At 36.9% G+C, this 12,813-nt stretch overlaps 1 protein-coding gene across 2 annotated transcripts in view; it reads left to right on the forward strand.

Moving 5' to 3' along the window:
• The window catches only part of afmid (arylformamidase), a 137,135-nt gene that overhangs the window by 63,162 nt on the left and 61,160 nt on the right, over positions 1 to 12,813 (forward strand). For both annotated transcript variants that reach the window (XM_039739499.1, XM_039739500.1), the window contains exon 7: positions 6,222 to 6,307. In XM_039739499.1, the coding sequence (XP_039595433.1) occupies positions 6,222 to 6,307 (86 nt within the window). The remainder of the gene's footprint in view (positions 1 to 6,221; positions 6,308 to 12,813) is intronic.

A 12,813-nucleotide genomic window follows, 5' to 3' on the forward strand; every position in this document is an offset into this window, starting at 1 on the left:
CAAAAAGAAATAAGACAATCAAAGGTACAACAAAAGTGAGGAAGAAATGTAAGTACGTATAGGTAAGTAGGTTGATGTTGTTATGGGGTATGGACATATGGTGAGGAGAGACAACGAATATGTGGGCAAAAGAGGAATTGGGTGAAGTACAGGGAAGAGAAAGTGTGGGAGTCCAAAATGAAATTGGGTGGATAAAGTAAAAGATATGAAGGAAAAGGGCTTGACTGGCAAGAAGGTACAGGACCAAGCTGTTTGGATAAGGTTGATCAAGAACATCAACCCCATATGTAAGTGAGAAAAGGTGAAGATGAAGTAGTAAATCCATTTGCCATTGAGAGTCTATATTGTATACCTGAACCTTATTTCTCTTAAAATGTATTCTGGCCAGTTTATGAATTGTTTAATAATACGGACCAGGTAACCAATCGAATACCTATTGATCTTTAATTTTTAATTTTTTGCCCTGAAACCTCAAGTGCTCTGAGTCTTTTCTCCTAAAGCTTCTCTTCATGTAACCCTGCATCCTTGATAGTTTAAAAAAAAAATCAAAAGTATTTTATTAACCATTTCAAAACAAATTATTAAAAATCAGAGATACTTTATTGATCATTTATAAAAACATGTCCATTACATTTTGTTTAGATGCTTATATCCCCTTCTTGAAGTAATACCTGCTTCTCAGTTTGAGCTCTGTCAGTGGCACAGAGCTTGTCTTGACAGAGTGGATCTCAGCTCTCAGGTCCACAAAGACAAAGTGACTCATCAGTGCTCAATCTTATCCTTAATAATTCCTTCCATTAATTTTCCTGTGATGCATGTTAAGCTTACTGGCCTATAGTTGCTTGGATCTGCCCTATCACCCTTTTTATATAATGGGATGATATTTGCCATTTTCCAGTCCTTTGGAATCTCTCCAGTGCACAGTGACTTCCTAAAAATACGTGTCAAGGGTTTATATATGTACTCACTAGCCTCCTTAAGTACACGAGGATAAATGTTATCTGGGCCTGGTGATTTGTTTGATTTCAAATAGAATTTCAAATAGAAATATGAAACTTAACCAAAAATATGAAACTTGACCACAAACTCAGCAGATAATAAGATTAGATCCTAGTAGGTTCTGAAAACGTTTTCGTATAGATCTCTAAGTGAGAATTTGATTTTTTCCAATTTTAGATAATATATAACATCAGTTACCCACTGACTTAAAAGAGGTGAGGTAGGATTCTTCCAGTTGAGCAAGATAAGTCTACGTGCCAGTAATATAGTGAAGGCAATTACAGTTTGTCCTTCTCCACTTTAAGTCCATCTGGGAGTACACCAAACACAGCTGTTAATGGATTAGGAGAAATTGTGACACCAAGGTTGTCTGAAAGGCATTTAAAGATTTTGGTCTAGAATGATGTTAATTTGGTGCAGGCCCAAAACATGTGGCCCAGTGAAACCGGAACTTGATTGCAGGAAACATTTTGGACCATTTTAAACGAGAGAGATGTGCTCAATATATAATTTTTAAGTTGAATAATTATATGCTTTGCGCATATGGAGCCCAAGTGAATTCTGTGCATTGCTTCTTTCCAGTCTTTTTTTGTGAAATTGAGTGAGAAATTCTTTTCCTACTCTACTCTTGGATCTTTGAAATGGAGGGACTGTAAAATAGTTCCTACATTGGTTCCATATTTTGAGTGAGTGAAGCACAATTGGGTTGTTAGTATATTGGCGATAACTTGTATTTATTGGGGTGCAAAGCAAGGAATGTAAAGAGGTACTGCAGGATTTTATTTCTATTGCGGACCAAGCCTATGTCTGTTCATCTATTTGTGTCAGTGTCCAGGTTTTTATACCATGTATGTTTGCGGCCCAGTAATAAAATTGAAGGTTAGGTAGAGCCATGCCGCCTTCTGCCTTAGGTCTTTAATGGGTTGCTCTTTGGATACGTGGATGTTTTCAGTTCCAAAAATATGAGGTTATGGTTGAATCTAATTTCTTAAAAAAAGATTTACTGATGTATATTGGAATGTTTTCAAATAAAAAGAGAATCTTAGGAAGGATATTCATCTTAACAATGTTGATTCTTCCAGCTAAAGGGAGATGAAGGGTTGACCATCTATGCAAGTCTTGCTTAATTTTTTCCATACAGACAGCAAAATTTTGTTGATAAAGAGCTTTATGTTTACTTGTGTTGTTTACCCCTAGATATTTAAACTGATCTGTGATGATAAAAGGGAAGGTGTCTAATCTAAATATCGATCTATTTATCTATCTATCTAATGTTGTGTGCTTGAAAGTTTACTGGAAAGAGCACACTTTTATTCAAATTAATTCTGAGACCTGAAATCTTTTGAAATAGTGCTGTTGAGACTGCAGGCACAGTATTTTGTGGGTCTGATACAGTATATATATAGTACCATATCATCTCCATATAGAGAAATTTTTTTTCAAGTCCACTGTTAATCCCCTTTATCTCATTACCATTTTGACAGCGAGCTGCCAGTGGTTCAATGGCGATTGCAACGAGCAGTGGTGACAAGGGACATCCTTGTCTTGTACCACATTCTAGAGTAATTAAAATAATCTGAATTAATACTGTTAATACAAACTGAAGCTTCTGGATTGGTATACAGTAGTTTGAACCATACACAAATTTTCGGGCCAAACCCAAATTTGTCCAGTGTAATGAAGAGGTAGTTCCATTCGACCATATGAAATGTTTTTTCTGCATCTAACAATAATAATATCTCCGGGGTGTTTGACTTTGTGGGTGAACAAAATTACATTAAAAAGATATTGGAGATTGGAAGCTAAGTGTCTGCCTTTAATACTGTAAATCCAGTTTGGTCTTGTGATATTACCAAAGGAAAAATGCATTATCTTAATAGCTCAGAAGATAAAAATATGAAACTTGACCACAAACTCAGCAGATAATAAAGTTGGGCTCCTTTCAACTGTAGTAGGCTGAAGACATTGTGAACGCTCTGAAAAAGTCCAATGTATTTATGTCAACTTACTAAGGGGTGGTGTTTCCCAGTTTTCTTCTTCCTCCTTCAAGCTGGAGTCACTGAATACACAAATATCCTTCCCAGAAAACATAGATTCCACTTTTAATTCATTTCATTTGGTTAGGCAGTTTTCCTTTATTAATAGCCTCATCAATTTTTAAAATAAGAGATTTCGTAAAAGCCCAGTCTTTAATGGAAAAGGTAATTTCAATCTCATTTTTACAGTTGTCTTCCCATATATTGCTTCGATATACTCTTTACATTCAACAACAACAACAACAGCAACATTTATTTATATAGCACATTTTCATAAAAATAATGTAGCGTAAAGTGCTTTACATGATGAAGAAAAGAGAAAAAAAAGACAAAGTAAGAATTAAAATAAGACGACACAAATTAACATAGAATAAGAGTAAGGTCCGATGGCCAGGGAGTACATTAAAAAAAAAACCAACTCCAGATGGCTGGAGAGAAAAAAAATAAAATCTGCAGGGGTTCCAGACCACGAGATTGCCAGCCCCTCTGGGCATTCTACCTAACATAAATGAAACAGTCCTCTCTGTATTTAGGGTTCTCACGGAAGGACTTGATGATGATGGTCATGTAGACTTCTGGCTTTTAATCCATCAGTGTAGGAACATCATGGTGCTTTGATTATATGGTGGTGGTGGCGTAGGTCACCATCACAGAAAACCGGGAAAAGAAACAGAAGAGAGAGTAGGGGTTAGTACGGATTTTAGAGCCACCATGAATAGTTATGATAATAAATTGAATATACAGAGTATCAGGATTACATTAAAATGAAGTTATGAGAAGGCCATGTTAAAGTAATGTGTTTTCAGCAGTGTTTTAAAGTGCTCTACTGTATCAGCCTGGCGAATTCCTATTGGCAGGCTATTCCAGATTTTAGGTGCATAACAGGAGAAGGCCGCCTCACCACTTCTTTTAAGGATAGCTTGTGGAATTCTAAGCAGACACTCATTTGAGGATCTAAGGTTACGATTTGGAATATAAGATATCAGACATTCCGATATATAAGATGGAGTGAAATTATGGCTTTGTAAACCATAAGCAGTATTTTAAAGTCAATTCTGAATGACACAGGTAACCAGTGTAGTGACATCAAAACTGGAGAAATTCAGGAAGGTTAGACTCTTACTTGGAAATTACCACTGTGAGATGTCCCAGAGCATTTCTTTTTACTTCTCCTTGTCTCAAAGTACAATTAGAATCATACTAAACTGAAACAAATTGGTGGTTCCGATGCTCAGTCATACTAGGAAACAGATTTGTTTTCATCGAAGTGTTTGCAAGTCCTTCCATTGTTTGTGATTCGGAAGTCGCAGCGATATCACTAAAACGGTCCGCCCAAAGTGAAAAAATAATAGTCTTTCTTTGTATGCTTCAGATGGGTGTAGTGACACCCTACAGCTTTCCATTTATAGGTATTTAGAGAGGAAGATGTTCCTCATGGGTGGAGGCAGGTGGGGGTGTGGATGTTTCAATGATTCATAAATCATGGCAGTTGTCTGCTAAGAAGAGTTTTAAATCATGACAGATGTCTCCCCCTAAGGGGGGGTGATTTAAAGGTCATAAATCAATATTTGTTTGTAGGGCTTAACCTTGACAGTTAAATTCTCTTCTACTCCCCTTGGTTTCAGTGAGAAATGCTGTTAATACTACACATTACAAAGATATTTTAGACAATTGTGCATTTCCAACTTTGGGGCAACAGTTTGGTAAAGGCTGTTTTTTGTTCAAGCATGTCTTTGCTGCAATGGACACAGTCCAGTCCATAAAGACATAATGTGATGAGTCTGGTGTGGAGGACCTTGAGTTGTCTGAACAGAGCCCTAACCTTATCCCTATTGAACTCCTTTGAAATACATTGGAATACTGAATGTGATACACATCTTCTCATCCAACATTAATACCTGACCTCATAAACATTCTTTTGGCATTATTTAGTGTAACTGTCAGGTGTCCACAAACTTTTGACTTTGTTGTGTAGTTTTAACACTTTGATTGTTTTCAATGTCAAGAAGCATTAATCAGTTGTTAAATGAAGACTGAACAAATATTATCTAAATTTCATCTATTAGTTTTTGTCAAGAACACACTATGAAAACAGACTTTATGTTGTTTACAGAAAATGTACTTTGAAGGAGTACTACATTAAAGGATTTGCACAGTTATGCAATAACAGAATCGAAAGCTTCTTATTTTTAATTATGTTTTACTAAATTAATACATTTGTTTTGCACTTGGTTACTGGATACAAGTTCTTTTTAAATTTAAAAAAGTGAAATGATTTGTCTTCAGTTACATTTAGAAATGCGGACATTTCAATAAGGATGAGTAGACATTAGTCTTTTACTGTATATACTATAAACTATGTTACACTACCTCAGTATGTTTTTGTGAGTGTGGATACTGTATGTGTGTGTGCCCCCCGATAGCATCTTAACCGTGTACCGGTAAGTGTAAGAATAAGTGGTAACGAAAATAATCAATGAATAACCTTATTGTTTGAAACAGTAGTTGTAGCTGTGTTTGTTGAGGGTTTCCAAATAGCTTAATTAGTTCAAAAACAGCTACCAGAAAGGCTTCAGCAATCAGTATATCTTATGTAAAACACAGTCCAAGTGTCTTCACTTTAAAAAAAAATTGTTAAATTCAAAGCAAACAGTTCACACAAAAATCAAAAAGAAATGTAATAATACACAGAATAAATAAGAAAAAAAGAACTTCTTGTCTATGATGTTCCCTTTAAGGCTTAAGTGTCTCGAATGTATTTCTTAAAGTTTCTACTGTATGTGTTATCACATACACTAGGACCATACACACAGAACGTTAACAGTCAGAAACTATGTGGCTTTACACCTTTCTGTCTAGCAGTTCATGTTTCTTTCTAGCTGTCTAACTTCAATCTGAGATCACGCCTTGTCAGACAGATATATAGTTGAACATTAAGGGCATTTCCGTTAATGTTTTAGCTTACGGTGGATCTATGAGAAAGCTGTGTTCTATTCAAATTAAGCAAAACTTATGTGAAATTACAATAAACATTATCTTAAGACATTTGGCTCTTAGAGGAGTAATTTCATGAACATCTCAAAATGTGAAAATGGCAAGAAATACAGAGTACAATCACTGATGGGTCACATAGCAGAGAAAACTAAAAATCAACTTTCACTTTTAATGTTTTTTGTCTGTATGCAGCAAAGAAGAGTCTGGCTTCTTGGCAGTCCCACTTGTTTCCAGTGGTGTTGTTGTTGTTGCTGTGGATTATGATATAGCACCCAAAGGTGAGCTTGATATTTATTTAATTATTTTTGTCCTTAAATATAAAACAATATCCATTTATTTTAGTCTTTGTCTCAATCAATATGTGTCCTAAGGAAAATACCTTAATCTGCCTGTGTGCCTAGTAGAAAAAATAGATTTGTAAATAATTATATTAGGCTCCAATAACCCCAATGCTGAATTACATGGTTTTGAGAATATGATATTCAGTATTGAAAAATCAAATTACTGGTTTGTTTGCTTGCCTGTTGTGTTATTTTCAGTAGTAGTAGTAGTAGTAGTTATTTACTGTAGTCTTGCAAAAATGTTTCAAGCACTTTGTTAAATCTGCATGTTTAAGCACCCATCATTATTTCACATATAGTCCACACATTGCCCAATTATTACTTCCAGTACTTTTAGTAATTTAAGGGTAAACTTTAACATTAGGGAGGTCCAACAATATGATCAGTCCTCTGGAGACATTAGGTTAAAATGAAGAACTTTGTTGATTTATCCATGCTCTGACATTTGTGCGAATGTCATCAACTTTTCTAATAATAATAATAATAATACCAAAATGTTCTAAGCATAGCCTCCACCCCCCCAGCTATTTAATTTACAGATTCTGTCATGCGGATGTAAAACAGGAATGCTGTTCTTTTTGGCAGTTGCAAAACAGTCAGCCTTGGCCACAGTGTACCCTTAAGCCAGCCCTGCAAAATTGTTATATATCTTTATTATTATTTTCAGCACACACTCAGCTGCAATAATCTGCAAACAGTAACTGTGTCAGAATCATATTCAGCTTCTCCAATGCTCCAAAAGTACAAAATTTGTAAATAGTGGTTCTTAACATGTTCAAAAATGTGTAAAAATACATACTAGACTGGGGTGGCCAAAGTCTTTTCTGGAGGGCCGCAGTGGCTGCAGGTTTTTGTTTCAATTCAGTTGCTTAATTAAAAAGCACTTGTTACTCAAGTAACACTTCTGCTTCATTTTCAGGCAAACATATGGTAGCTCATTGTGTGAATGTACCAAGCCTCATCAGACCAGACAACATTTTTCCAGTCTATTGACAAATATATGGGACATTGGTTATAAATTTATGGTACTTGTAAAAGTTAGCTTTTTTCAGTTTTATTCTCTCAATCACGCTCTAACTATAAGTTGCATAAACCATAAGTTGCATACTAATTCTACGTGAGCAGGAACACTCAATAAAACTGAATAAAAAAAAATAAAATGATGGTGAGATACGAAGAAACGCAGATTCACCAGCGTTTGTGTGTCAGCTTTTATCCCTCCAGATCACAGAATGTCCAGTTCCATTGCCTCACAACACCACTCACATCTACAGTTACTCCCACTTTCAAATAAAAACTAACAGCGTCAGATCCCCAGGGCGGTAGTATGCATTGTGATCGTGAAGTGAAGTGAAAAAAAAATAAATGGTAACTTTTACAAGTACAGTACTATAAATGTACACGGTCTGTTACAGACACAAACCAAATGTATGTGTGTACTGTATAATATTAATAATAAGAGCAGCTCACTACTGAAAACAGGAAATATAGGAGGCAGTGGGGATCGAACCGGGGACTCTTGATTACTAGTCAGCAAATCTTACCGCTACGCCACTGATGCTGTTGTATTGTCCTTGAACCTTTTGTGAAAGTGTTTTTTTTTTATCTTTCTCTTCCTTCGGGACTGCTCTGCATTCCCACCTTATGTGCTTTTATTTTCTGCCGGTTATCTCGCCATAACTTATGCGGCCAAACAGACGTCCTTCACTGGTATGTCCTGAAGTAACACCATTCATGTATTAACGTGAATGATAGGCCACCTCACCCACATCAAATGTGCCAACAATGTTTCCACCCGTGGTGTGCCTCAATACCACCACCAAAGTTGTTTGTACCCAAAGCCTTCTCACCTCCCTTGCAGGTAAGTGCACTTTTTATAACTAACCTATATAAAAAGTGTTACAGCCTATCACAGTGGGTGCCTTAGGGACGAGGAGGCATTCTTCTGGATGGCTTTTTAAAATGTTTCCTCCAGAGTCATCTGCCTCATTAAATATGTTTTTTGTCGTAAATGTCTCTCTTTGATTTTATAAGCTAAAATGATTTTTTGTTCCGTTATGAATTGATAGTGCGCTAGTCATTTAATAAGTGCATCACACATTTTCGAAATGTCATTTGTAGCTGTTGGTGAGTAAGACAGGATCAAGCCCCGGTCAAAAGCATGCTGAAAGAAATCTCTCAGTCCAAACGTTTGTTTTAAAAGATTTAGTGAAAATTCAAAGCAAATAGTCCACACAAGAATAAAGAAAAAAGATTGTTACACACATAGAATAAAGGGCAAAAAAAAAAAAAAATGAGCAGGTCTTACCACTGTACCACCAAAGCGGTTAGTGTCAGCCTCATACCCTAACCCGTTTTTTTTTTTTTTTGGTTTCTTGAATAAAAGCACATTTGTTTTGTTATACGTGTACTTTTTGTGAAAGTGTTTATTTGATATTTGGACTTCAATCTTCACACATTATACACATCATGTCAAAATTTCTGGTATGTGTTCAACATTTCTTGCATTTCTCACATTTCATATCATCCTGTACTTACATAGATTGTTGTAGGGGGGATGGGACAGCAGTCTGCTTGCTGCTTGTGCTGATCGACACATTTACAAAACAAAAGATGCTGATGGAGAGGTGCGAAGGGATTTAAGGTGGGCCGGGATTATGAGTTTTTTCGTAGGCTTCAGAGATTCTTGTGTTAAGTAACTAAATTTTAGCTGGTCTAACCTTGCAAATATTGGAGCAAAAATTTTTTTTTAGATATTATCTGTGACTGTTGTTTAACACAGTATGTTAAAGCACCAATGCTGGGGAAAGCCTGTCTAGATTTAGTATTTTGTAATAATCAGGATAGAATTTAGGGTATAGAGGTGGTTGTTCCACTAAGGTCAAGTTACTATAATATAATACAATTTTCAGTCTTTTGAAAAAGTGGGGATGTAAAGGCCCAAACTATTTTAATTTTGATAGCGCATTGAGTAGATGTGGCAAAGTCAAACAAGCATGGCCTGGGATAAGATGTGAACATGTTATGATGTTATGACAGTTTGGTGGCAAAGTGAGACAGTCAACATTGAGATGGTTTGGGCACATGCAGAGGTGAAATGAGGGGTACATTCGGAAAATAATGTTGAGGATGTGACTGCCAGGCAAGAGGAGATAAGGAAGTCCAAAGAGGAGCTTTATGGATGTGATGAGGGAGGATATGAAGGCAGTCTGTGTGGCAGAAAATGATGTTAAAGACAGGGATAGATGAAAACGGGTGGTCCACTGTGGTGACCCTTAAATTGGAGCAGAAAAAAGACTGGAACAAACCCCAGGCAGGGCGTCAGTCCACCACAGGGCACACACCCCCAAACACCAAGCACACACTAGGGACAATTTAGGATCGCCAATGCACCTAACCTGCATGTCGTTGGGCTGGAGGAAACCAGAAAAACGAGGACTGGCATATACTAACATTGAGGATTAGTAGGAAATAAAAAAAAATAGTTTAGTGAGTTAATAAAGAGTTGAAAAAGAAGCTGCAAAATACAAAGCACACAGCTGTTTAAGGCAGCTATTAGGTTCTGGAGGGAAGCAGGTGTTGGAGGGAGATGTCCAAACCCAGGTATCGATATGGGATGATGGACAGGATTAAAAGGAAAAGGAGAAAATTTAATCCAATTAATTGTATAACCAGGAAGTGTTTTTAAATTCTTTAAAAATGTTAAGGACATGTTTTAGGCATACAGCAGAACTTGTGAGAGGAATTATCAATATGAATTGGGGAAATGTTTTTGGAGGAGTGGATAACATCTGCCAGCGTTTAGACAGGTGCATAAATTAATAGGAATGGGGAAAGAACTTCTTTACTAATAAGGAAATAGGGGAAAATATTCAAATTAGTAATTAAGACAGGGAAGAGCACAGATATATATAATTATATGTATACAGTACTTTTCTTGACACTTGAGCACTTTACACAAACAATGGGGAGCCATTTAAACCACCACCAATATGCAGCATTCTCCTAAATGGCATACGGCAGCCATTTTGCACCAGTATCTCACCACACTTTAGCTATCAGGTGATGAAGTGGTGAGTGAGACCATTAGACAATTAGAGGCAGGGGTTGATTGGGATGCCAGAATTGACAAGGCTATGATGAGTAATTTAGCTAGAACATCGGGGTACATCATATTTTTTTGGAAATCATTTATGGCTACAGGGAGTCCGTGCCTTGATTTTTTACATCTCATCTAAAGTATGTGGCTAAACTTTGTCATATTTACAGAATACTAAACATCATATAATTTATATTTAATAATGCAGATAAGGCTAATTGGTTGTAATGTAAAATTTGTTCATTTCGAGAAGACATTTCAAGGAGCCAGTGTTAACATTTCTGCATCCGGTTAAATAGGTGCATTCCTAAGAGGGAGATACAGGAGAATTTTCATTTCATGGTTTACTGCACAGACTGGAACTGGACATATTAAACAGTCAATCATCTTCCAATGATTCAAAAGATCTATGATTTTCTGCAACTGGTCTGGAAAACATATCACTTAACCTGCAAGAGTATACATGAGCTGAGAGACCCATGGCAGATTCTAATTTACCTTGCAGTTTTGCTTTCCTTTGTTCAAATTTAAATTCGGGGCTAGGATAGTACACTGTTGCAGACTATTTATGAAGTATCTTGCTGCCATCCTCAAAAAAAGGAGAGTAAAGTATAATGCACAGCAATTGGAGAGTCTGATGTTTGTCAGGTTCTGCCTCTTACAAGTCAGTCTTACAAGTCAGAAGAATTCCCTAATCCAAGCTGTGGCCTCCATAAAAAGTTGTGTCATGACAGCTACATAATAATTTACTCTACTTTCAACGAAAAAGATAACATTGGTATGCCTTTAATTTCCTAGGAACATCTGAGTACTGGGGTGTTTTCTGAACAAAGATTTTTAGTGATGCAATATTTAGTTGTATGAAATTAAATAAAATGTGAAAAACTGGCTGTCCAAAAATTTGAGTACCCTTGTAATTTTGCTGGTTTGAATGCATGTAAATGCTTAATACTGGTTACTTGAGCACCAAATTGGTTGGATTAGCTTGTTAAGCCTTGAACTTCATACAGGGTGGTCCAGATCTAATTATGCAGATCCAGATCGTCTGGATGACTTTGATTTATGTGGGGACCATTCCAGTTCAGCACAAAGACGATTCTTCATGTCGTCAGTTCACACACTTCTCGATGGTCTGGGATTGTTCGGGTGATTTTCTATGTAATAAACTTAATAAGTTATAGCATAATGACAATTGCATAATTAGATCTGGACCACCCTATAGACAGGTGTGTCCAATCATGAGAAAAGGTATTTAAGGTGGTCAATTGCAAGTGCTTCCCTTTGACTCTCCTCTATCCTCCTCAAAGCAACTCTCAAAACATCTGAAAACAAAAATTGTTCAGTATCATGGTTTAGGGGAAGGCTACAAAAAGCTATCTCAGAGGTTTAAACTGCCAGTTTCAACTGTAGGGAATGTAATCAGGAAATGGAAGGCCACAGGCACAATTGCTGTTAAACCCAGGTCTGGCAGGCCAAGAAAAATACAGGAGCGGCATATGTGCAGGATTGTGAGAATGGTTACAGACAACCCACAGATCACCTCCAAAGACCTGCAAGAACATCTTGCTGCAGATGGTGTATCTGTACATCATTCTACAGTTCAGCGCAATTTGCACAAAGAACATCTGCATGGCAGGGTGATGAGAAAGAAGCCCTTTTTGCACTCACACCACAAACAGAGTGCTTGTTGTATGCAAATGCTCATTAAGACAAGATTCATTTTGGAACAAAGTGCTTTGGACTGATGAGACAAAAATGGAGTTATTTGGTCATAACAAGAAGCACTTTGCATGGCGGAAGAAGAACACCGCATTCAAAGAAAAACACCTGCTACCTACTGTCAAATTTGGTGGAGGTTCCATCATGCTGTGCGGCTGTGTAGCTAGTTCAGGGACTGGAGCCCTTGTTAAATTCAAGAGTTTGGATAATTTCAACCCAATATCAACAAATTCTTCAGGAGAATGTTGAAGCATCAGTCACAAAGTTGAAGTTACGCAGGGATTGGATATTCCAACAAGACAATGACGCAAGACACAGTTCGAAATCAACAAAGGCATTCATGCAGAGGGAGAAGTATAATGTTCTGGAATCTCTGTCACAGTCCCCTGACTTGAATATCATCGAAAATCTATGGGATGATTTGAAGCAGGCTGTCTATGCTCAGCAGCCATCAAATTTAACTGAACTGGAGTGATTTTGTATGGAAGAATGGTCAAAAATACCTCCATCCAGAATCCAAACACTCATCAAAGGCTATATATAGGAGGCGTCCAGAGGCTGTTATATTTGCAAAAGGAGGCTCAACTAAGTATTGATGTAATATCTCTGTTGGGGTGCCCACATT

Source organism: Polypterus senegalus, chromosome 17 (genome assembly GCF_016835505.1).
Source record: "Polypterus senegalus isolate Bchr_013 chromosome 17, ASM1683550v1, whole genome shotgun sequence".
Lineage (NCBI taxonomy): Eukaryota > Metazoa > Chordata > Cladistia > Polypteriformes > Polypteridae > Polypterus > Polypterus senegalus.